This window comes from Meriones unguiculatus, chromosome 6, assembly GCF_030254825.1.
Source record: "Meriones unguiculatus strain TT.TT164.6M chromosome 6, Bangor_MerUng_6.1, whole genome shotgun sequence".
Lineage (NCBI taxonomy): Eukaryota > Metazoa > Chordata > Mammalia > Rodentia > Muridae > Meriones > Meriones unguiculatus.
In genome coordinates, this window is record NC_083354.1 from 109,942,377 (window position 1) to 109,968,558 (window position 26,182).

The 26,182-nt window shown below is 43.9% G+C and overlaps 1 protein-coding gene across 8 annotated transcripts in view; it reads left to right on the top strand.

Annotated features, from left to right (window-relative positions):
* The window catches only part of Eya1 (EYA transcriptional coactivator and phosphatase 1), a 141,120-nt gene that overhangs the window by 102,254 nt on the left and 12,684 nt on the right, over positions 1-26,182 (top strand). For all 8 annotated transcript variants that reach the window (XM_021657280.2, XM_021657281.2, XM_060385834.1 and 5 more), the window contains 4 exons: positions 22,230-22,288; positions 22,402-22,562; positions 23,282-23,396; positions 23,502-23,623. In XM_021657280.2, coding sequence (XP_021512955.1) covers positions 22,230-22,288; positions 22,402-22,562; positions 23,282-23,396; positions 23,502-23,623 — 457 coding nt within the window. The remainder of the gene's footprint in view (positions 1-22,229; positions 22,289-22,401; positions 22,563-23,281; positions 23,397-23,501; positions 23,624-26,182) is intronic.

Sequence of the window (26,182 nt, forward strand, 5' to 3'; positions counted from 1 at the left end):
CCAAACTCTTCTCAGGCAGCGGTAGTGGACAACGCCTGATTTCACACACCCGCTGTCCTGTGTGGTGACAGGCAACGTGGACATTTAGATACACCTAGACTACTGGTTTTAGCTTCTGACCGACTGTGAAACATGAGATTTTAAGGAGTTTGACAACCTCTCCTTGGGCTTGCAGTATCAGGCCTGAACTCTGGTTATGGACATTTTCCTTTATTTCCTTCTGACATCTTAGCTTTTTGCCAGCTGCTCCTCCGCATGATCCGTTTAGCTCATTCTTACTTAACAAGACGAAAAGTGGGGAACTTCCAGTGACATGCGTTGTACCTCAGAGTACGTGGGTACAGTGACTGTTAGGATCCGACTTTTGAAACAAGTAAGAAATATCACCATGAACTTGACAGAGCAACATAGCTAATAACCCTGTTTAGCCTCTGAAGTCTTGCCATCTCGGTGGCTTTTTTTTTAATATCAAGATTCACATTCATTCCACTGATGCAACAGGAAAATCAATTAAAAAGAAAAGTTTTTGTTTCCTTGTTTTATTAAAAGTGTCGATGTGAACAGTAGGGAGACGATGGAACTATCCTAGGATATGATAATTTCCCCAGCAGAGACAGGCTGAAATACTAGTTACAAAGCATACCTGTGACTTCCTGATTCTAGCCAGACAGATGCGCCACGTATCACTTTACAAAAAGTCCCCACAGGCAATCTGATGACGCTTATATGGAAGTCATTTTTTTCTAAGTGACACTATGGAACCAGAGCACATTTGGGCTTCTTTGGAATAATATGACTTTCTAACAGTATTGGGGGGGGGGGGGTCTTTCGGTTGGATTTCTACTCAAAGTCCACCTGCAAACAGCAACAGCAGCAAGTAACACGGGGTCTAAGCCATATCCTGCGGGTTTCCCCATTGGAGATTTCCAAATTTAAAAGGATACGTTTGTCGCAGATGCTCACGTCTCAGTGGAAGCAAAGCATTCGGTTTGCCTTGAGTTTTCTCTTGGAGCTGTATGATGCTCACTGTCATGGCAACTGCCATGATGATGCATGGACTCCTGCCTCAGGAGTAGGCAGGAACTGTCTTCACGTGTTACCCCCGGAGACGTGAAGGCTGAGAGGTCATGAAAACCTGCCCCCGTGTCTGCGAACCCAGCATGTGGGGTCATTGCCCACACCGTCTGTGTAGGGAAGCTCCCTAGTGCATTGTTCAGTTGTCTGTAGCATTTGTTTCAGTCTGACACAAGCCAGCATTATCTAAGAAGAGGGAACATAATTGAGCAAACACCTCCAGAAGATTGGCTCATGGGCAAGTCTGTGAAGCATTAATTACTCATATGGGTGAGCCCAGCTCACCGGAAGTGACACCAGCCCTGGGAAGGAGGTTCTGGCTTGTACAACAAACCAGGTTGAGCAAGCCAGAGAGGGCAAGCCAACAAGCAGCATTCCTCCATGGCCTCTGCCTTAGTTCCTGCCTCCCTGCCATGACTTCCCTCAGGCAGGATAGAGTGTGACCTGAGGGGTGTGGGCTGAAATAAATCCTTCCTCGCCCGAGTTGCTTTCGGTCATCGTGTTTACGACAGTAAGATGGATGTGTCAGGACAGTTGATTTTCTGCTACACAGACGCCTAGCACAAATACTTTGACTCCTGTGTAGGTCATTTTGTTTTTAAATACCTATACTTACAGTCCTTGCTTTCACCTCCTTTTTTAAATAAAAGAGAGAACAGAGGCTCTGTCCTCACTAGGGTCTGGGTTTGACAAATCAGAGGCCAGTGTTAGAAACTTGTAGAGTATCTGCTGACACCAGAGGGTACCAGGAGATTTGTTTTGTAGAGAAATGTGTGTGTGTGTGTGTGCCTTGCTTTAACTCAACCTTTAAATGCGGTGTAAGTTTTATTATTTTAAAGCCCAGGTTATTTGGTAATTATCTTAATATATCTTATTCACACATTTGGTTTTATCTGGGAAAAGTATCTTTCTTTAAACGGTCAGTCATGCCATTGCGGAGTGGTTTCAAATGATGCGTGCCGTCCGGGCCAACCGTGTGCCTCCAAAAGCATGGCACACTGAATTCAGAAGTTGACTTTTTTGAGTCTGAGAAATATGATTCACCTAGAAAGTACTTTTCCCCCCTATAGATAGAAGCTCTGGTGCCCAGCAACCAGCTTTGTGGATGCTGGACGCCTTGTTCTTTAGTTTCTTGGGCACTGCTGAGGAAGGCATGTAGGAAAGAGCCACACTGGTTTCTAGGTTTATTCACAGCCACGAGCCAAAGTAAGTGTCGAAAAGTGTGTAGGCTGGCTAATAGTTACACCGCAAACATACATTTCCCAATACATACACACTTGAAATTTTCAGCTCTGCACCTAGGCTTTGGCACCTGAATATAAATGGAAGGAACTATATTAATTTCACCCTAGTAACCTACTCTTTAATAGCCTTGTACATGTTGGTCATTAAGTGCTGGGTGGTGGCGGTGCATGCCTTTAATCCCAGCACTCCAGAGGCAGAGGCAGGCCGATTTCTGAGTTCAAGGCCAGCCTGCTTCGTGGAGAGAGTTCTGGGACAGGCAGGACTACACAGAGAAACCCTGACTCAAAAATAGATAGATAGATAGATAGATAGATAGATAGATAGATAGATAGACCCTAACAAAAAGGTAAGTTTTGTTAAGTTGAATTCATGTGCATTGTCCTAGATTAAAACATTGAGTCTGATTCCTTCCCCAGTGAGATTTCTTGATCTTGTCCACATCTCTAATTAAGATGTTTCTGGATAAGAATGAGATTAAGTTTTATAAGCAACAGGTGGTTGTTAACACAAACACAATAAACTGTACTGAGTTTATTTTACATGTATTACAACTAATAGAGAACAAAGAGCTTTTATATTAACCATCATTCTTACTTATTGTTCTCATTTATTCATAATTTCTTCTAAAATTGTTATCTTTATCTTTATGTGGACTTTAAAATAGACATGTAGTGCTATATTCAAAAGCTTCGATAATTTGATGTTTATGAAAAAGAATGAAGAGTCAATTTGAACAGTGGTTAACACAAAAGACATTTGCTGGGCTAAAGACCCAGAGCCCATGCCTAGCATGTGTGAGTCCAAAGGTTCTCAGCCCAGCACCAAAGAGAGAATGAGATAGAGGGAGAGGAACCTTTGTGGGAGGGGCATCCCAGGAAGTGAACTGGGAAACTGCTGCAGTGGTAGGATGGGAAATCATCCTAAGAGAGAATTGACGGGCATCATGGTAGCCCTATGGCAGGAATGAGGCAAGACAACCAAGTGTCTAGGGCGGACAGGCACAGTCCGCAAGGGCCTTGTAGACTGTGATGCACTGGGAAGCCAGTGGAGACTTCAACACAGACTGTGCGGAAGAGCAGCATACTTTCAAAAAAGGAAGAAGGAAAAAATCAGCCTGCCTATCTAGTGAAGGTAAGGGCAGAGGACAGTGGAACCAATTAGAAATGTTTGCAGCCACAAGGGGGGACGAAGGTGCCCCAGGGCGGAGGAGGTCACAGTTCTGACCTAGTTGGGAGTCAGAAGATTTTAAGTGCTGGTGGGAATTGCTAGTGGAGAGAGGACAGAATCTCCAGGGACTGCTGGTTTTCTTGTTTGTTTGGTGGTGGTTGTTGTTTGTTTCGTTTTGTTTTAACCTGAGTCTTGGTACTGTGGGGCCATAGCCGAAGAAGAGGAAAGCTTAAGGGATGCATTGGGGGCAGGGGTAGATGACGACAGCGGGGGCGGGGTGGAGTCATATCTTCTGCAGTGAGAGGTGATCACGACCATGTCACTAGATGGTAGAAGTTTAGATCTCTGAAAGAAAGCTAATTTGAAGAGAGGCAAATTTGAAGCTATGCTTTGGGATATTATAGAAGTCATGAGGACCAGGTGGTATGTCCCATAGGGGGGAAAGTGTAAATTGAGAAAGATGCCAAGGACTGAGCTTTAGGCACTCTGCCAGTTAGAAATAGGAGTGCAGAAGGGGTGGGGGGGGGGGGAGCCAGTGAAGCAGGCAGGAACATAAGGCATCAAAGGACCTGTGGCAGATGTTGAGACTCATAGCCAAACTTTGGGCAGAGTACAGGGAATCTTATGAAAGAAGTGGGAGATGGTAAGACCTGGAGAGGACAGGAGCTCCACGGGGACAGTGATAGATCCTAAAAGTCTGGGCACAGGGGTCTTTTCTGAGACTGACCACTCATGGAGATAACCTAGAACCCTGCACAGAGATAGCCTATGGCAATTCAGTATCCAAGTGGCCTCCATAGTAATGGGGACACAGACTGTCTCTGACATGAACTGATTGGCCTGCTCTTTGATCACCTCCCCATGAGGGGGGAACAGCCTTACCAGGCCACAGAAGATGACAATGCAGCCACTCCTGCTGAGACCTGATAGACTAGGATCAGAGAGAAGGGGAGGAGGACCTCCCTTTTTAGTGGACTGGGAGAGGGAGGTAAAGACTGGGAGAGGGTGGTAAAGAAGGAGGGTGAGGTTAGGAGGGGAGGAGGGATGGAGGTACGGGGGGGAAACAATGTGAATAAACTGTAATTAATAAAAATAAAAATAATTCTAAAAAATTAAATTAAAACCATAAAAAACAAAAATAAAGTCTACATTACAAAACCTTACTGTGGAAACATAATATGTAGAAAGATGTAAAATGATAATTACAATGGACAGGGTTTCTCTGTGTAGCCTTGACTGTCCTAGACTCATTTTGTAGACCAGGCTGGCCTTGAACTCACATCGATCTGCCTGCCTCTGCCACCCCGAGTGCTGGGATTACAGGTGTGTGCCACTGCACCCAACTGTTTTTTAACTTTTATTTCCTGTAGTCAGCATTTTCTTATTATTAATACAGTGGTACAAATTAATAGACTTCAGTAGATATTTCCACACATCCACACAGCACACATTCAACACATTCACCCATTTCTTTCTCAGACTCCACCTTCTCCCCTTGACGCTGCGATAGTTATGAAATTATGAAATGCTTCCCTTTCCTTGGACACCTTATATGGTTCCCCTTCTCCTGAATCATTCCCCTGAACACCCAGGTGAACAGACTTGCGACTCTGCTCACCTCTTGCTGCTTTGAGGCACAGAGCTTAAATTCATTCACTCCAGAGGCCATCCTGCACCTATCCTTCCCACCTGCCAGGCCGGATGGGGCTACGCCCATGTGAGTGGTGAATAAATTAACACCCTCTAATCACAGCGAGCCTCCTTTGCACACAGGAAACACCCAGGGGGTCATATGTGCTACTGTTGTCTTTTTTTTTTCCATGGAGAACACTGTCAAGGAGAGAGAAATGTGAGTTATAGAAGAAAGAACTAGAAATGAACCAGACATGCCTTGTTGCCCAAAGATCCCATGCAGAATTCCAAAGAGACCGTACCAGATATACCAAAACCGTTGCAGATGCTTAGTCTGCTAGTGCCACTTATTCTAGGCGCACCACTGAGTCCTCATGCTCCAGGCAGTTGTATAAGGGAGGCTGAGGTACTGTTTGTTGGCAGTTGAATAGCTACTAAACCTGGATTTCGTCACCGTGGTGAAGAGCCCGTGTCCATGGCAAAGGGGTTGTTCCTGTTTGGCTTGACAAGTTTTACATGTTATCTTCAGAATCCATGTGTTGAAGGTTGGCTTCCAGAACTTGCTGGCAGTGCTACAGCAGGGAGAAGAGCCTTGTGGTAGATGAAGTCACTTAGGCAGGATGAAGTGGCAGGGCAGCAGGCACGGTAGGCTGATTGGCTCGAGCTGCTTATGAGATAGACAGGCGGGCATCAGACTTCAGGGAGCGCCCTCTCCGTCAGGTCAGCCAAGTAGCACTAACTTTGATTTCCCCATCAAAACTATAAATTCAACCTTCGTAGTATCTGTGGTTTACACATGTGGATGATTGAAGGGGGGTGGGTTTGCTCAAGACCACCTGGTTAGGTAAATGGAAAGCTGAAGTGGGATCCCAGGTTTGTTTCTGTTTTTGTTTCAAATTAATTTGCACCAAACTTGTACAGGTGTGTCCCAGAACCTGGCTCATCGTCTTGAGCACAATATTCAGTGAACAAATGGCCTCTCAGTGCTGCCACAGAATGATGTAGGAAAAAGCCCCAGTCTCTGGATGCTGTTCCTTCCCACGTAACTTTGAAAACTATGCTTGCTTGTCCCTTGCTCCATCTTCCAAATCGACTAACCAAAGTCACTCAAGCAATCTCGTTTCTGTTTTGGAATCACCAGAAGACAGCCCACTGGAGACACACACACATATTCTTCTTGTTGAATCCAGAAAACCATTATTTTAGCAACTTCTACATTACAGATAAAGAGGTCTAACTCTACTTTGGTGTTTACTCCATCCTGCATGTTAGCTGGGCACCTAGGAACTAAAATGCATCCAATATGCAGGATCAGAGAAACATTGTATACTTGCTGCTCTTCTCATTGTTGGAACAAAATGCCTGACAGAGTAAGTGAAGGAAGGGGAACTCGATTCACAGTTGACAGTACAATCTGTCTTTGCAGGAGTAGTATAGCCCAGGAGCCTCTGGTAGCCAGACCCATTGCATCAGCCTTCAGAAGGTGAAGGGAAATGAGTACAGCTAATGCTTATCTTGCTTCTCTGTATTCAGTCTGGAGTGTCAGTCCATGCGATGGTGTCACCCACATTTAGGGGTGGGTGTTCTCATCTCAGTTACCCAGGCTGAAACTCTTCCATAGATCTGCTCGGAAGTTTATCTCCTAGGGGACTCTCAACCCTGTTAAGCTGACGGTCAACACTAACCACCACACTTAAGGGGCACCATCTCAAGAGCCAGAGTGAGATCTCAGGACACATGCACTTCTGTGTCGTGTCTGGCTTAAAAGAGCCCAGATGCTGGGTGGAGACAGGGTGAAGGGATTCTATCAGATGTGGTAATGACAGTGCTGAAGGTGTGAGTGTGAGCTCGTGGAGTCCAGTCCAGGGGTAAGGCTGAGCAGGCTGGAGAAGTGACCTCTCTAGAAAGTGGCACAGCATGATGACATGGCTTTGGGGCGCAAAGGTTGAGTGGGCACAGAACACAAAGGGACCTCTAGAAGGTAGAGCATGAAAAAGAGAAGGTTCTAGGCAAGGTCTTTGGAGCAAGCATTACAGAACTTTCCATGACTATGGAGGTGAAATATAAGGTCAGAGGAGTCTGTAATCTTAAGAGGGAGATCACCAGGGCTACCCCAGGGGAAAGAGGAAAACAAGGCAGAGATGTTCAGAAGTCAGCTACAGCATTTATGGGTATATATAGCCTAACAGATAAGAATCCTAATTTCTAGCCGGTCTGAGCCCAAAACAAGGAGCTAGCCTCAGAAGGAAGATCCTGCACTCAAGTTGGAAGTGTTGGATGTACAAGGTGTTCCCGACAGGTACAGCAAGTAAGGTGACAAAGAGATCTAAAGCTCAGTAGAGAGCACCATGCGGGAAGCATCTCCAGTGTTGCAGAAACAGCACAGTGGAGGAAAAAGGTTATCTCAGGGAAGGCACCTGCTCACAGTGTTAGTTTGGCAGCATAGAATCTGAATGTATTCAGAAAAATTCCTGGTTCAGGAAGTTAAATCACATGGTAAGGCAAACTGGTCACTCCATCAATTCATCTATGAGGACTGTAGCTAATCTGTCAGTGAGAGTCTAGTTCTGCTGAGCCACACTTGCAATTGTGCCATGTGGGCCACAGAAGGTGGAGTGCACACTCTAAGGATACAGAGAATGCTCCAGAGAGGGAAACCCCATTCAGGTACTCCATTTCCATCCAACTGGAGACTGACAAGCTTCCCAGAGGCAACAGGGTTGCCTGTTAGTGGAGTTAGGAGGTCCTGCACGGGCCCTTGACATGCAGGAGTACTCCTGCCAATGAGAGTTCTGACTATTCTTGGGGACAAAGATGACTTTTCAGTAGTAGGCTACAGGGAGGCCATTTTGTTTCAACACTCTGTGAAACTGTCCTGTTAGCGTCACCTAGATCCAGCTTCTAGTTTAGACCTCTCCTTCTCTCAGGTGCGGAATCGCCATTGGTCTGAGAGACACACAGCACTTTGGAAAACCAGCATGAACTTCACTGGCCTGCTAGGGAGTTGGAGTAACAGAGAAAGGAATATTCTCTCTCTCTGTCTCTCTCTCTCTCTCTCTCCTTTTTTCTTCTTCAATATTGAATAGCACAAGAGAAGGCCTGTAACTCCAACTTCCTACAAATGTGTTTAAGCTACGTCCCTGGAGTCTTCTCTCATTTCAGTGTGGCTACAATGGAGCCTCTATGTGGCCCCACTCAGTATTCTAACCGTGTCTCCGACAGGACCTTTCTAAATACTCAATTCCCCTCCCTGCTCATTCTCAGCTACACTCTTGTAAGCAGGTGGAGGGCTGGGACCAGAAAGAGGATGTTGCTTTTGATCAGTGTTCTTTCGTCAGCTCCTTTCTCCTCTTTGGGCATAGCTGACCAAGAATTACCTTCTAACGGGGGCTCTTTTCACAAAGTTAAAGGAAGCATATGTCTAAGACACCACCCTTTTAGAGTTTCAAGCCTCTGTTAGTCCAGTCTTACTGGACTTGGAGATGAAGTATTTCTTTAAACAAGAAGTAAAAGTAGCTTGGAAAGCTAATCGCTGGAGACAGCATGTTAGCATGCATGAGGATCTCATGAAACAGAAATTATTTTAATGTAGTAACTGGAATATTTATTGCTAATTGTATGATAAGTTATTTAAATTATAGGGAATGAAAATGAATAGCTCATACTTGCGAGCATTTTCCCAGCCAACAGCTTGTAAGCAGAAGCCTCCCTCTTAAAGTGGACAAGGCCTTCTGAAAATTGTCAAGATGCGCTTTCCAAAAAAAAATCACAAAGATTTTAAAGTTTTGCGCAGCTTGAGGTAAGAAACAAATTAATTCTGTGGCACCATCTTTAGGAGTAACGATGCAACAGGTAAAGATATGTGTTGATAATGGAGTAGGGTTGGAGCTGAGGGTGTGAATAAGGCGTGTGTATTTAGAAAGACAAGAGAACAGGAAACGACCTACCAGGCAGGGTTAGTATGAAAAAGCAATTCTGAAAAGGCAGACATTAGAAATAAGTGTTGCTTTCTGAGTTATTAAATGAACAAAACTGAAGTGTGGTTATCATCAGTTAGAAATATCTACAAAAGACAGGAGATGAATGAATGTCACACATCTTTCTAGCCGTGTTCATTATAGTCACCATTTATTTCAGTCTTTATAGAGTAATACCTGTGAGCCAAGGGTTATTTTTAATACTGAAACAGAATTAAGAATTGACTTGTTTGCTCTATTGCTAAAGCCAATAGTGCAGGAAAATGCTGTCAGCCATTGCTTGGCTAAAAGAAAAACAAAACATGCACAGAGTGGAATGTTGCACAGCCTTTTAAAAGACACTGTGGGCATAAGGTGTAATCCCAGCACTCTCGGGGGAGAGGCCGGTGGATTGAGAGTTCTTAGCCAGTGTGGCCAATTAAGGAGAGCTTGCCTCAGAAAACCAGTAATTGAAATCATCATGATAACTCATTGGTGGATCATTTGCCTAGCGCACACAAGGCCCTGAGTTCAATCCCCTGCAACACACACACAGAGACAGTGACAGAGAGACAGACAGAAACAGAGACAGACTGAGGGTAATAACGGTGATTAATTATTGTTACAATTTGTCACGTATTATTGAAGGAAGGGGAAAAGTCACCACAGTACAGATTTCTTGTTTGCCCACATCCTCTATGAGGATGTAAGCTTAATAACAATGGGCAACAGTGAGTGAATAAGTAGGAGGGGGCATCAGAGAGATGCTTATTAGGAATCATTGCTGATATATGGAAGAAGAGTCACTTTCTTTCATCATCTTCCATGAATTTTGATGTGGCTTTATATCATTTTACAATCAGACAATAATTTTACTTTTACAAACTTTTATGTATTAATGGTACCACACAGCAGTGTCATCTATTTGCTTCCAATTAGGTCTTCTTTCCTAACTTAGCCTTCCCAAACAGACCACCCGGAAGACTGTGGTCAATGATATCCATAGGCTGGGTCGATAATTAAGACATACATAGGGATAAAAAGACATAAAAAATGGTGTCTTCCTCCACAGAGATTGTTATGTGGCATGGCACCCCAAAGTTCTCCAGTTGTCTCCATGTTATTGTCTGTTAAATGCAGAGTTTTAGGAAGACTAGAAAGAGTACATGGCAGAGTCTCACCCATAGCAAGAGCTCAACAATGGCAGCTTCTGTTATTCAAAGGGTGAGTTACCCAGAAGACATTGGAGGGCTTGCAGAAAGAAAGAAACCAATAAAAGCTTAGCCCAAGGAGTAGCCTGGAAGAGAAGAGAATGGGGAAAGAAAGATTTGTAAGAAGCTATCCCTGGGGGAGGAAGGGACCAAACGTGCCAGCCGAAGGAGGCCATTCTTGATAGCACAGGAGGGATGAGGTTATGCTGTGAGGTTTTTGGATCATTGCAGAGGCCCTCAAAGGTCTGGCTGCGTTAGAACACACCAACCATTTATTTCTAACACAGCTTTTCTGATGCACCAATTAAGTGAGACCAAAGGAGACCTGTATTGCATAAAATTGTAGTTCACACATGACCTGAAGCTGCAGAAGAGAATGGGGCCAAAAGAGGGTTAGGCAAGTATCCTCACACCTTCCCTGAGAGAACGCCTCAGTGGTAATCACTTGCACCCTTTGTCTTCAACCATCCTCTCCATCTGTACATCTGGACCATCAAGGGTAGCATGTTACTTGTTTTTGTGTGATTCGTGGCTGGGATAAAACTAGGTTATAATAGTCATTATTAATAGAATGTAGGATAAAATAAACAGATTCAGAATATGTGTCTTATGTGTTGTCTAGTGCTACTGGCATGGTTCACATAGAATATGTAAAAAAAAAAAAAGTCATGCTTTATTGATATGTAATGCAGTATTTTCCCTAATAACATAAGTGCCCAAATATATCTGTGGCTCTGTCTTGGGAGAATGCGCTTTATGGATGGTGAAAGTATGAGAATAAACCAAATCTGGCCTCAGTTTTCCTTTCAGGCTGTCAGTGATTTGGGGTTCTTGGGGCTCCTCATGCTGGTGGGAATGGGTCGGGGGGGGGAGTACGGTTCTCACCACACCTATGTTAGCTTGAGTCCTTAACCCTCATCTCACCCTGTGTCTTCTAACAGAAGGCCCAGGCAGGCTGGTTTGGGGTGGTAGGTAGGTCTGCAAGCCCACTGCTACTTGAAAGAGAATGTATTTTATGAGAATCCCCTCAGAGGGCCTCCCTGTCCCCGGGGCCCACTGATGAGAGGTGATGACGGGTCCCTTCCTGCAACTCACAGGGAACCCTTTCCCCTTTCAAGTGCCTATGTCCGGTTCTGCATATTTTTCTTTGTGGAGTCAGTAATAATTCCATGGCAGAGAACGCTGGTTTAGGAATACTGTAGAAATTGTTGACTGAGGATTCCCTGAGTCTGTTTATTCTGAACCATACAGTCGTTTAGATGCAATTGAGTATCTCTGCCCATTATAAGATTCTCTGGCTGGATAAGCTGGCTGAAGTTGGCAAACTGGCCTCTTTGAAACTCTCTTAAACTTTAGTCCCACCCAATAAAAAAAGAGGAAAATTACATGAGCACATTTCTTGAATAACTGTATTAACATACAGTTTTCAGTTAAAACGAATTTATGGACATGAATAGTGAAAAACTGCAACTTGCATTTGCTGCGAAGAACTAGAAAACATGCAGACTTGCTGCAGGAAAAAGAATACTTTCTTCAAAATATCACCTATTGTAGTTTTCCGCTTACCATTTCATGTTCAAACAAAGGAAAACTATTCTCTGAAAATTAAAGTGTGCTGTTAAACACTTCGTAGATAAATTCATATGGGGCTCATTTTCCTCAGGTGGCAACAGGGCTAAAAAGAAAGTGACTACAGAAAGGGATAAAAGGTCCCCTGGTCTGGGTGTTTTTCCAGACTCTGCCAGCAAGGCTGCAGTGTAAAGAATGATTCTTATGAGAAAGCGATTATTCACAGCAAGCCCCGAGTCGGTGTCACTGTGAAAAATTCTTCTCTAGTACATACTCTCAGCAGGACTAATAGATCTAAAAGAAAGGAAACAAGAGTTAAAAAGAACACTGTCTGCTGCCAGTGACAAATTATGTGCGCAAACATGATGGGCAAGCCCATTGAAAATGAAGAAATCGGTTCCGCAGTAAATCAAAGCTCACTCTGAAGTGTGGCCTGCCAGTTGGCATTCACCAGTGGTATTTTCATTAAATGTGCACTGACTTCTCTTGTCGTGATGTTGTAGATAAGAGCTGTTCTTTGCTAGAACTCGGTGTTTTAGTCTTTTATCCTCACACTTTAAGTTATATAATGTAATATAAAGTACATGCAAGGACTAATGATAAAATTACATACTGTAATTTGAAAAGGACTGGTCTGTCGCCCTGTGTTGCAAAAGGCTGTGGTCTTATATATTAGGTGAATGATTGATAAAAGAAGCTGTATATGCTCATCATATACAATATATGTATATACAATATCAGTGCTGCAACACAGAACAGGCTGAAAAACCTCGTGGTGTGTACAAAACAGCTTAAACCAGCAAAGCAGGGGCAGAACACGCACTTAGCATGTGTGAAAGTCCCCCCAAAATAATTAACGATGGATCCTGCACCCAATTGTAAACTTTTCAGGAAACAAATATTTAAGTATTGATATCATTAGATCAAAGGTATATCATAACTGTCAATTGGATTAATCCATTAACACTAGAGACCTAGCATGGGTATATTTTCAATAAGCCCACTTTGTCTTCAAAGTTTATTTTCAATTCTTTCTGGCTTATATTGAGCGGGACTTTTCACCCTAAGGTTGAGAGTGTGCATAAAGACAGATAGATTTAATATAATCCTGTGGTAAAAGAGGTATTCATGGTGAGGCGAAAGCTCAAGCCGAGAGACTTACATGTATTTATTAAGACTGTGCCTCCAAGAAGTCACGGTCTTCACGTAATCCCTCTGTGACTCGGAAAGCCACATGCTGGAGTATTAACTTGACATCCTATTTTAATTAACATGTTTTAAAGGGATTAAAACAAAAACATTAACATTTAAATTTTTTCTCCTTCTACTTATTAATAAGCTCAGCAGTGCTGGCAGGATTTTTTTTTGGGGGGGGGATGTTTTAATGATCATAAATATCTGTCCCAGCTGCATCACACACCCAGCATACAACTTAACAGCTTCAAGTTATCTTCTGCCTTAACATGCCATCTGTGGGCATTTTCAGTAAATAACTTCATTGTTACCTATTTTATGGGCAATAGTATAAACAGACTCAGAACAGCATAGCAAACAGCTCGCCCTTGTGAAAATGGCTAGCAATCGAATCTTGGGTTTCTAATGCTGGAATGCAGGTCTTCCTCCTAATGCAAACGTAAGTGGAGCAACATTCTCCTCTCACCTAGCTAAGCCCCCAGGGATACAGTAGGCACAAATAGAGTCAAATGCTGATTTAGGAGTAAGAAGCCGTAAAAAGCAGAACATGTCTCTTTCCGCAATAATGGATATTGTGGCGGCTCTTTTCGGGTTCTGAGATTTGAAGTCTGTTGGTTGTCTCATTGGCTTGTGCAGTTGTGTCTTCATACGCCTATCAAAACAGATGGTTGATATGAAAATATTGGCTTAAAATATGCATTGAGACCAGCGGCGTGTATACTGGGCAGGGCGTTTAGAACAGGAATTTAAAGATCTATCTTCCGGGTTTGTTTCGGCTCTGTCACTTGTATGTCCACAAATTCTCAAACAGGAGAATAAATTTCAAAAGTCCCCTGGCCTTCACTGCCACTCCCTTAGTGGCAGGTAATGTGCAAGGAAGCTATGAATATCACCGGTGTGCCCCGGGTGGGGTCCTGCCAGCCAATGCAGTGTGAAGGAGCTTTGGATCTCATGTCCTCCTTGTCACCAGGGCGTGGACTTGTTCTGCGATGCCAAGTTAAGGGAGTACAGAGGCTGGGGCAGACATCTAGAAAGCCACTGGGATTGTGTTAGCACCTATAAATACATACTGTCTCAACTGGGCACTCCCCTTTCCGCTGACAGAAGAAGGCAAATGAGAAGCAGGTTCCTGCAAATCAACTAAGTTCAGGCGTGTGGGATCTCAACCAGTCATGAGCCAATTGGAAGCAGGGTCCTTCACCTTTTCCATCTGTGGGCTTTTTTTAGGGGGACCACCTCTTTCTTCCCGCAGACTTTCTGAATCATAGATGTTCTTGGGAGAGCGGCCGTCTGGAATACTCCTCTTACCATGTTTTTCTAAAGAAGTTACCAAAATATCCAGGTTGGACTTAGAAGTTATGGCCAAAAGTCACCGTGGAACAATCACTCGCTGAAAACCTGTCACTCCCATAGACCATCGCTCCCAACACCAGTCAGCCGGAAAGGCCATCTGTATGACTCAGACTTTATATGAAGACAATGTGAGCAGATCCGCAATGGGGGTTGGCTTTGTGAGGTTGCCGGCTTGGTTGGCTTTCAAGGTTAAGCACTACTGATAATTTGTGGAAGTACAGCTCGATGACCATTGGTGTGGGCTCGTCTCTAATGTACCGTGCTACACATGTCTTTTCATGTTAAGAAACACGAGGAATACTTCTTTTTAGCAACTTGGAGATGGCAAAGGTCTCAAGCAAGTATCCGTATTGTTCCACAGGGAGTTCCCATCTCTGGGTGGAATTGTTTGGTGGCAGATAAAAGAGGCCAGGGCCTCTTTTCTTAGCCTTGGCCCTTCCTAGCTGGTCTTAGTAGGTATTGCTTGTGTCAAGACATAGTAACGCACGAGGCTGCCAAGATGGCTCAGCAGTTAAGAACACTCGCTGCTCTCAAAGAGGGTTTGGTTCCCAGAGCCTACATGGCGGCTCACAATCATCTGTAATTATAGTCCAGAGGATCTGATGCCCTGTCCTGACCTTTTTGTACTCAAGGCACGCCGGCGGCGCCCACACCTACATGCAGACAAGACTCAAACATAACAGTAAAATGAATAGTTTATTTAAAGGGGGCCGAGAGCCGCAGCTAGCCATCCCACTACATCTTCCGTTTTAACTCGGGGCAGGAAGGTATTGAAACAATTAGAAGGCAAGAGGGGTGTCTGTTTTGGTTTTTTTTTGTTTTTTTTTTTTTTCTCATAGCGAATTTGGAACATTGACAAATGCAATCTGGGGTCATAAGAATTGGGCAGGGTAACTCGACTTCTCCGAAGACGGAGAATGTTTCTATCATTCTCATAGTGTTTCCTTCTGTAACTGCCTCAGCGTCTTCTCGGAGCCTCTGTTTATTCGAGGGCTTCTCCAAGTTTGTGTTTCCAGGTTCATGTTCAGAGGTAGAGAGCATCAGTGGGCTGCCGGTGACGTCATTCCGCTTGGCACTGATGATAAGGCCCATCGTAACTGTCTTAATTCTCTTTATTAATTTCCCTAAACTAGCTTGAATCGTGTGGTGTATTTTTACATAATTATGGTAGAAGCAAAAAAAAAAAAAAAAAAAAAAAGCTTGGGGGGAAAGAACAACCACTACAGAATCAAAGCAGAATAAATATTTGCAGAAAAATTCAGCCATAAGTTAATATTTTGCATATGAGGCCCTGTACAAAATCTGAGTTGTTCCCGGGGCTTGATCCAAAAGAACAAGGCTGTGGCCCACCCCTAGACACCCAGAGATGATGACGGATCAGAAAAAGGTCAGCTGGAGATGCCATGCCAAGAATAAGACAGAAAGGACCAAAAAGGCAGAAAAACAGTGCAGCAAAGTCCTAAAAGCGAAGGCCAGTTTGCTGATGACCATCGGTTTCTAACTCCCGTGGCTCTGTGCCAACTGCCCCCACCCGAGCTGAGTTCTGCAGCCTGGGTGTTGGCTGCTCCCCCCGCCATCCGTGTAAGCACTTTACAGCCTGGCTCTGGGAGTGTTAGCGAGCTACAGATTGAGGACCAGGAGTGCCTGGAGACTTGATGCTTACTTTATGTCTCTTAATCCTCTGTGAATCACAGTAAAGGAAGGAGAAATTTGGATTCTCTGGTTGTTAGAGTTTATATGAAAGACAAGACAGGGGCTCATCAGGTTATTGAAGAGCTCGTGAGCCCATCCTCACACCTAAAGAAACTGCTACTTACCCTTGTTCAGCTCCCGCTATTGAGAAGGTAGCTTAACCTGTGTTCTTGGCTTTCATATTTTTCCCACTTACAGTGTGCCAGTGTCAATGTGAGACGCTAAAACCACACTCTTACCATATACAATCATGCTCTGTATGCACTTTGTCACCTGGTAAAGACCCAGTAACCACGTGTGAATGAGTCTCCTTCAGGACCATGGCCCTCTGACATGTCAATCATCTAAGGGCCTGGTGTTGACACAGAGGGTTGGAGCTCGCGCACTGGATGATGGAGGCGGCCCATCCAAGCTCTAGGCTGGAAGAAATAAACACAGTCACAGATCCCGGGGCCATTTGCTGCAGGTGGTGGAAGACACACTTCCCCGCTGGGGTCTCCTAGGCTCCAGGCAACTGACAGTGGTGGTCAGGCATCCGTGTCTCATGAACTCGAGAGAGCCGGGAAAGACCATGTGATTTGGAGTCCAATTGCTTTTAACTTCTGAGTCTTCGCTTCTCATCTAAACAGTAGATTAGAACATTAAATGTTCTTGAGCTTACTCCCATAAACACCCTGAAGAAAATAGCCTTCCTGCCACTACAGGAATTCCACAAGAAATGGAAGCAAAGCATCCATGATCCAAAATGTTCAGAACCAAAAGCATTTGGGAGTTTTTATTTTTCCCCCCAAATTATAAAATATTTGCACATACACAATGATATAATTCAGGAAATATTACTCAACTTAAAAAAACTTTCTAATATTTTTTTTGTACACCTATTATGCTTAGCCCAAAGGCAGTGTTATACAGTGTCCTTTTAAGTTTATCGATGTTTTTGACTGCGGACCCACTGCCTGAGAAGTATAGAATTCCCCACATGTGGCATCTTGGCTCAAACAGTTGAAGGTTGTAGACATTTTAGGTTTGGGGTCTGGGGGTGAGGAAAGATCAGCCTGCTCAGGCACTGGTCCCTAATGAAGTGGTCGGCCATCGCTGTCAGGCAGGAGGGGGCTGCAAGGTGCATAACATATCAACACGGGACACTTTGGTAGCCAAGTATGGCAGGGTCAATCCTGGTACTTTAGCACTTCTGGGCAGTGAGGGACCAACTCCAGGATAGCGAGTGCCTATGCTTTTGTGAGGTTCAAATTTAGTAACGACTAATACATTTTTCTTAGCCAAAGCTAGGTTTGCACTATTCCTATCCTTTCTCAAGACTCTTTGTACTATTTAGCTCCATATGTAACTGGTCCAATTAAAATGTTACTTATGGGCTGGCAAGATGTCTCAGCAGGTAAAGATGCTTGCTACCAAGCCTGGTGACTTTTGTTTGGTCCCTGGGGCCACAGGATGGAAGGAGAGAACTGACTCCCACAAGTTGTCCTGTATATCTATGCATGCTCTCTTGTGCCCACATGCCTGCATCCATATACATACATCACACACGCAGTAAAAAATGCAGTAAGTGGTTTTGAATGTTATAGTTCTATATTCTGCCACTATCAAAAATGTCTTTCCCTTATGCAAATTTTCTGGCTTAAGAACTGGTAGCATGAGTAACTTTTTTTTTTCTTATGCATATGGTCTATTTCCAACTTTATGTCAATTCTGATGTGTGAGATTTGGGGATCCAGAGAAAAAGGGTCTCTTTACCAGTACTCTCTCTTGCCAGTTGGGGCTGCTGGTTCAGTCCACTGAATGGTTTCTGTTATTTTTGAGAAAGAAAATAAAGGTTTGCCCAATAACTGCTGTCTTCTCTACCCACCCCAAGGCTATTAGAAAGAAGAGGTCTAGCATGCCAGTCCTAGCCCCTAAAAGTTCTCTTGTCCTGTTGGCAGAGTTCAGGGGACCCTTCCTAAAACACCACCCTTTATCTACACATTAGCTTCCTGCCACCTCAAAATTAACAAAGACAAGCGGTGGTGGCCCATGCCATTCCTTGCTAATGCTAGCTCCTCAGACGTCTGCAGCCTTAGCAGAAGGGGGCTCATTTGGACCCCAGAGATGTGGTTGCAGTCACCACAGGCAGAATCAACCTGTCTTTGCAAAGGTAGATCGTACCTTTTCCTTCCTGCCCTGTAAGTGCAAAGAGAGCAAGGCGAGTGGCTGTGCACTGGTTCCCTGGCAGACTCACTGTTTGCCGTGATCCCCGTACCCCAGTGGCTCTCCAGGCTCTTCCTTCTACCCCAGGAGCTTTTGAACTGACTGCTCCCTCTGCCTACAAGGATCTTGCCTCAGAACTCATCGAGCATTGCTCATCCCTTTGGCTGGCTGAAGGTGTTCTCCTTAGCATCCAGACCTCCCAGGCAGCGTGCGTCCCTGTCTTCTTGTTGCGTGGCTACCTTACTCAGAGGCTGCTTCTCAGGGTGAGGGGCTTTGTCATGTCCCCAACTATGTCTTCAGCATCAGAAGCAGTAGTGGAAGGAAGCTCTTCTTCACAGACAATGGCTGGAGAAGTGACCACCACGCTAATAACCTATTAGGCAGCTCACGCGGGCAGAAGTACAGACTCTGAGTGTAGTCCTTGTAATCACTAGCTCTGTGTGCCCACTCCTTGCAGTCGCCTCTAGGTCTCGGGCCATCAAGTGGGAGTCCCTTTGCTCTCTCCAGCCCTCAAGCTGCACATTAATGTGTAAAATATGCCCACTTGGCAGTGGCTCCCAGAAGTGTGAGTTGCATTCAGCAGTGGTTTCGGCTCCTCACAGCCCATCACATACTTTCTGAAAGTTCATTTCAAAAGAACATTGTCAACACATATGCTTTTGGAATAAAAGCCGTTTCCCCCTTGGAATTCTGTATGCCCTCTTCTCTGTAGTAAGCACCCAATTCGGGGTTTTCAAGACCTATTTTGGAACCTGGAAATGGGTTCAGCTTCCCTCTCTCTCTCTCTCTCAAGTTTATAGACTCCGTGTGGCTTGGAATTTTGTGTTGTTTCTTGGAGCCAGGGTGCCTTTGGCTTAAAACCGGGGGCTCTTAAAACAAGGCCTGGTCCTCCTTACCTCCCCAACCCCAGTAGTTCATTAAAGCAAATTTGGAAATTAAAGAGTAAACACTCCCAACTAATAATGAACAGCTAATAGATTCTTTGAAAGCACTCGAAGAGCTTCAGAGGGGCCCTGAAAGCCAGGACCCTAAGTTTCAGGAAACAAAAACAAAAAAAGGTGTGGGTTCCAGTTCAGTAGTAGACATACTTAGGAGAAGCCGACACATGGCTCCTGAGGGGTGTTGCAGCCTCTTAATGATCTCTCGGCTTCTGAGAGTTTTTGAAATATTTTTGTATTTTGTTTTGCATGTGTGTGGGCGCGCGTGGTGTTGCTAGAGGTCAGCCTCCACTTCATGCACGCTAGGAAAATGCTACCACTGAGACGTACCACCAGCCCTGGAAATCACATGTTGGATAGGTAAAACAAAGCAATGAGAAGATGGCTCCTTACTCACAAGTTCACAGTCTCAAAAGGAAATGGACCCTTTCTAGGGACTCTATATATTTGAGCTTAACAGCACTACTGTGTCTCCTGTTGTTCATTAAACAATGATAGGCATTTTCCTTCACAGAAGTGCTAACTGCGCCCATTTAAAAGCACTCTTGATTTGTGAAAAAAAATTTCTTTCCATTAAAAACACTCTACAGAATTCCCCTGATAAGGAGAATGTCATTGCTGGGAGATGGGGGGGCTTTGCTTTAACCAAGTCACCTTGAAGGAAGTCTGCTCTACTGTTAACTTTTAATTAGCACTATGACACTGAACAAGTCTTCACCTGGGGGTCCAGCCTGAAACAATGACTTTGAAATATGGCTAGCAGGAGAAAGAAAACAGACAACACACAAACAAACTATAACAAGCAATGGGCCCTCAACTCTGTCAGCTTACTTCTCAGAGGGTAGAAATTTAAAACTAAATCCGTTTAAGCCTTACAGCCTGCCTTCCAAGCAACCCTTCCCATCCTTGGCTAGGGAGTTCTTGAATATCCCCCGCCCACCCACCTTTTCACACATCCTTTCTTCTTTTAGCTCCCAGCCCCACGGAGAGAGGAAAAGCTCTCCTTTAGACTGCAGCGCCTTCCCTCCTCTACTCACCACATGCTGAAAAATAAAGTTGAAAAAAAAAATACCAGCAGCATAAAAGTTGCATTGCTTGATAAGGTCCTGAAATTTCTTTTTCTGATTTTGAAACTTACATGGCGTGTGTGTGAACATGTAGTATCCCTATGGGTCAGCCAGGACTTCGCGCATGCTAGGAAAATGAGCCATACCTCTGGCCTCGGAATTTAGAAACCCTTTAGAGCTAGAACTACGTTGTTTAGCACACAACTATTTTGTCTTCTAGAGTGGGACTTAGTTGTTAATACCGAGAAGCAAGATGCCCGCTGTGTTTTCTGAGAATGGCCCATTTTGCAAATGCTAAATTCACAGGCAGCGTATAAGGGCTCTGAGCCCTACTTTTCCTTTTTTCTTATCGGAGGTCAGAGACCTCCAGAGAGCCCAGGAGGGTTACAAGGTCAAAGGCTTCTCCTCCTTGGAACTTGCTACTTGCTGGGAGAGGGCTGCCTGCAAAATAGATGCCTTGGGAAGAGGTTGGGGGCGGGTCACGTTTTTCATTCTGAGAAGGAACAGCTGGTTTGAATTTCTTTCCACTTCTGTCTCCTGCTGCCTTCCTCACAAACCCATGAAGAGGAGGATTTGTCCAGAAAGAGCCAGCCATATGAAGAATCACCCCCCACCCATTACTACAGTGCTAGACATGTGCTGTTTTTATGGCATGGCTGAATTTGCTAACTGGCAGAGAGGGGCTAGATTTTTACATAGTTAACTCTATCCAAAACCTGCCCAGGCCTTTGCCTGCAGAACCTTCTAATAATAGCTTTTAACTAAAACTCTAAGGGAAATAAGTGTCCTAAGGTCCAGCAGCTTATAGGGAGACTGGGTAAAACGGCAGGGATGTCACCAACGTATTAAAAAAAAAAGCCAAGTGTAAGGATTACTTGTTTCTGTGCATCTTCCTTCTCTATTTTGAAATCACCACATCTTCGTTTATTACCCATGTTGATGGAGGGCAGCTTCTTCCCACAGTCACCGGCAGGGTCTGGGGATGGAGAGAGAGGGTGCTCACTCGGTTCACTTTGTGAACAGGTGCAGAAACCAGGCACCTATGGAGCTGAGCTCTGGGTGGGCCATGATTGTGAGTGACTAGGTGTTCAGAACAGGGTATATGCCGCGCCTGCTTACAATAGCATAATAAACTTAGTGTTTACCATGAATGTGTAATGCTAGTAAAGCAGTAAAAATAAATAAATAAATAAGTAACAGGAAAAATGTTTGGGGAAAACACACCATATGGCTTGATTATTTTTGTTTAGTTTTGAAGTCTTCCATGCCTTTTTTTTTTTTAATCCTGGGCATGTGGGTGCATATGCACACATACCCACACACAGTGTGTGTGTGTGTGTGTGTGTGTGTGTGTGTGAGAGAGAGAGAGAGAGAGAGAGAGAGAGAGAGAGAGAGAATGAAACTCACATCTCTCAGATAAATGGTAAACCAGTAACAGATTTTTTGTCTGGGCTCCTCAGCTCTCTTGCCTCGGGCTGTGTGGGTGTGTGGCTCAGCAGCAATCAGAGGTCATAATTTCATTGGCAGTTAGCATCAGGTTTAATTTTTCTAGCATGTTGCGTTTACCAAAATGTCTGGTTTCAGTTATGCCAAGCACTCTCTGAATCAAGCTCTGAGCAGCATGGTGTGTTTAGGTACCTGAGGCCTTATGGAACACACATGCTAATTGTTCTCAATCACTTTCCTTCCTAAACACAAGAATGTGTTTTCTGAGGCTAAGGCAACAGTAGTCCTTGATGACATTGCTTATTTCTTACAGAAAAGGACCCTAAATACGTAAAAATGTCAATTTAACAAGACTGCCACCTACTGATGGAAAAGCATGCCAGTTAAGGTGTTCTTAAAATACCTGTTTTTTGGTTTGTTTTGTGTTTTTTCTAAGGTGCATCTTAAAAATTAACACAAAGTATTTAACTTGCATTTTAGGAATGTGACCAAGTCCATATAGATGATGTCTCATCAGATGACAATGGCCAGGACCTGAGGTGAGTGCCTTGGTACACAGGCCAGTCATTCCTCTGTTAAGAGTTTAATTACTCGGCTAATTAGGATGAATTTTCTGTTCGATTAACTCTGGGCTTTTCTTGCATCTAAATAGCACCTATAACTTTGGAACAGATGGTTTTCCTGCTGCAGCCACTAGCGCTAATTTATGCCTGGCAACTGGTGTCCGAGGTGGCGTGGACTGGATGAGGAAGCTTGCCTTCCGCTACCGACGAGTAAAAGAAATCTACAACACCTACAAAAACAACGTGGGAGGCAAGTGGCCGATCCGTACCTCAGTGGGTGGGTCTGAGATGGTCTACACAAAGCCTGCAAAGTGCCGTTCACTTTGAGGCTCCCACTGTTGGGTATAATAGAGTAAGGACGGGCTTCGCCTGGCTGATGACATTCTGCTACAATTTTGTGACAAACATCAGGCCAGAGGCCTAGCTACCTAGTGCTGTGGTATGGCCTTCGATGACCTGGGATGAGATCCTTGATCTCGCCAACACTCAGTGAACCTTCCAAGAAAGCCTTGTCCACAACGCAAGATGGGTTGAAACTTATAATTTTTCCTGCCCTCTGCCGTGTTAGCCTGAGTGTTTTCAGGGTGGTTGATAGCGAAGTCGCTGAAATATTGATGTCCCATAGTCCCCCAGCTTCCTAGTTATTCCCTAGACTGGGCAGGGAGAAACATCATTTCAAGGAGTCAAACAAAATTTCAAGACTCACTGTCCCTGACCAGACCAAAGGCACTCAGGCACCTTAGAGCCAGAAGAGGACTCAGCTCTATCCAGAGCCCATGGTTAGAAATGGTCCCCTGGAAGGAGGGGTGCTGGGAATGGCAAGGCACAATAAACATATATTTGCAACTGATGGATAGCTGAAATTGTTCAGCTTAAGGACGGTAACGGTCTGTGTAGAATGATTCTTCTTTAGGAGCCTGCATGGCATGTGGGCGAGCAGGTGGGTCTCATGAGCTTTCTACTTCTCAGGTCTGCTTGGCCCAGCTAAAAGGGAAGCCTGGCTCCAGCTGAGAGCCGAGATTGAGGCACTCACAGACTCCTGGCTGACCCTGGCCCTAAAGGCCCTCTCTCTCATCCACTCCCGGTGAGGCACCCGTGGGCATGGGCTGGGAAGTGGGCATTGCTCAGGCTTGCTTATCTTGAAGACTTATTTGTCAACAGTCTCTCTTTCTTCTCTGTGTTGTCACAGGACGAACTGTGTGAACATTTTGGTAACAACGACCCAGCTCATCCCGGCACTAGCAAAAGTTCTACTATATGGATTAGGAATTGTATTTCCTATAGAAAATATTTACAGTGCAACTAAAATAGGTAAGCCCCTTATGTTTTTAACTGATCCTTTTTTTTTTTATGCCAGTGTGAATGAAAAGGCAATAAATAAAGCTTGTAAAGCTTATTTTCAGAATTCTGGATGCAGCCAAAGAAGGGAAGAGTAATGGGAAACAGCAAATATAACCCAAAGAGCTGACATATAAATTTTTCCTTTACTGGAGAAAGTAAGGCCTTGACATTCAAGGTACTAATGACTTCACAACATAAATGCTGAGCTGTTGTATTTATTCTTTTAGATAACTTCGGTACAAGCATTTTCTAAGCTGAAGCAAGTTAATACAAACCCAACCAAAGTGAAAATAAACAGTTCAGGATAGTTACCTCAATTTTACTGGAAATGGTTTTTGTTGGTTTTAGCTTCGTATGTATAAAAAATTAACTTTTTTTTTTCCAATTCTGGGAAGGTGGTAAAAAGAAACTTTCCCCTGGAGGATACACATTTGGGAGGGGCGTAAAGTTTGATATGAAATGTGGTCAGAGTATAAACTAAGCTCTCAAAAGCATGCACAGGCACGCACAATGATGCTTTGACACTCGCAAGCATGCAGAGACACTCACTAGCATGCAGAAGCAAAAACAAGAATGGACAGACACCCACAGAGACACACAAATAATATAAACTAAGAAGAAAATGGATGAGAAGTACTGATTTGTTCTCAAGTGGAGCAAATAACTATCTATGGTCCATTAAGACAAAGAAATATGGAAATGAGCCTCCAGCAGGCATGTACTGGATGTGGAGAACTGCACTAGTCATTTTGCATATCCATATTTCCATTTTACAAATGAGGAAACACAAGTACCCAGGCTTAACTTGTTTGTGTAGATGGCTCAGAGCCAGGCCTCAGATTACTCTGATCCAAAAGCCTTACTCCAAGGAGACATCCTGGCTGTGGACTGTTGCTTTAGGCCAGGAGGTCAGAGGTCAGTGTGGACCAGGTAGAGAAGGACAAATAAAGAGGGTTTACTAGGCAGATACATTAATGATATCAAGAGAGCAGAGAATTCCATGTCAAGGGTCTTCTGCTTACCAGAAAGTGGCGATTGTGAGATGATGATGAGATGAAGAAGCTGGAGATCAGCCCTGAGTATGCGTTGCTGCCCTGCTTATCTACTGTACAACAGAAAGAGGATGGTCATCCTCAGAGTGGAAAGAGGCCTGTTTCTAGTGGCTAAGTCAGGCTCCCTCGGGTATAACTTCACATTCCCATGCTGTCAGAACCTTGTATGTCTTCCTCCAAGTGTTTGCTCAATGATCACGGAACAATTACTTATTTGTTTGTAGTATGAATTTCCCACCAAATCTTAACCTTCCTAGGGGTGATCAAAAGGGCTAAAATGTGTAACATTCAGGACATACCCCCCAAAAATGGTGCTGAAAAAAAAACAAATGAATGCCTGTGCATTGGAGAAGGCCGGTGTAGAGTTATTTTATAGGCAGCTGGGTCAGCATTGCCATGATTAACCAGGAAAATGAGGTGTACCATGACAGGGCCAAGTGGGAGCCTAGGCAAATTGTCCTGCCACCTTTGAAATCTGCCTATCTGAAGTTTAATATGGACTCATGTTTTGTAAGCTAACACTTTTGAAAAAAAAATAAAATAAAACTAATAAAAGTAAGCTCCTTTTAAAATAATCGAATGTTTTATTTCTGTAGGAAAGTAGGGATTGAAAGTCCTGGTGACTATCGCTAATTGTGTCATTAAGTGAAATCCAATGTGCAGGTCACTGCAGAGAAAGTGACAACTTCTTTTTTTTTTTTTTTTTTCAAAATTTCATGCAAATAAAATATTCTATATGACCCAAAGTTTGCAATGAAACCTGTAGGTGACAGTACATGGGCAAGACTTTTTCTTTTCTTTTCTTTTTTCCCACCAAAACTTCACCCTTAAATAACCTTTGAGGAATTGGGGGATTAGCTCAGGAAAAATTAGCTAACCTGTGAAAGGCCCTAGGTCTGATCCCTAGCACTATGAGAAATAAAAAAGAACAAAGAAAAAACTGTTCACATTTATATAGCAATCAATTTAATCCTCCTTTCTACACAAGTCAAAAATAATACAGCTTTGCAGAACATGTGAGTATTTTTCCCATTCAGAGGAAAAGGGCTGTTTGTTTCTTAAAGCGATTTAAAATTTCACAGTTTAGTGGGCAACTAAAAGCATTGAAAGGCATCTTTGACCAGCGCTGGCCCGTATTACATTCTTTCAGATGCAAAGGAGAGATTTTAGTGCAAAATAAAAATATAAAGCAGACATTTGTTTAAGCAAACAAGCAATTTGTTCATGTGTATATCTGATCCTCATTTGAAAGAGGTGCAGGCCCAGCTCAGCCATTCACGTTTGAGAACTATAAACTGTCCCATTGTCCATTAAAATGACCTTATTGGCAGCAGAGACCTGGAACACCAATATCTTCTGTGAGAAGAAACAATGCCAGCATTAGCTGCAGAGATGTGCTGACAGCAGAGCCGCCAACCAAGCCCAGAGGAAGGCCTGACATGGGAAAGATAATAGACAGATAACGGTGTTCTGTTAC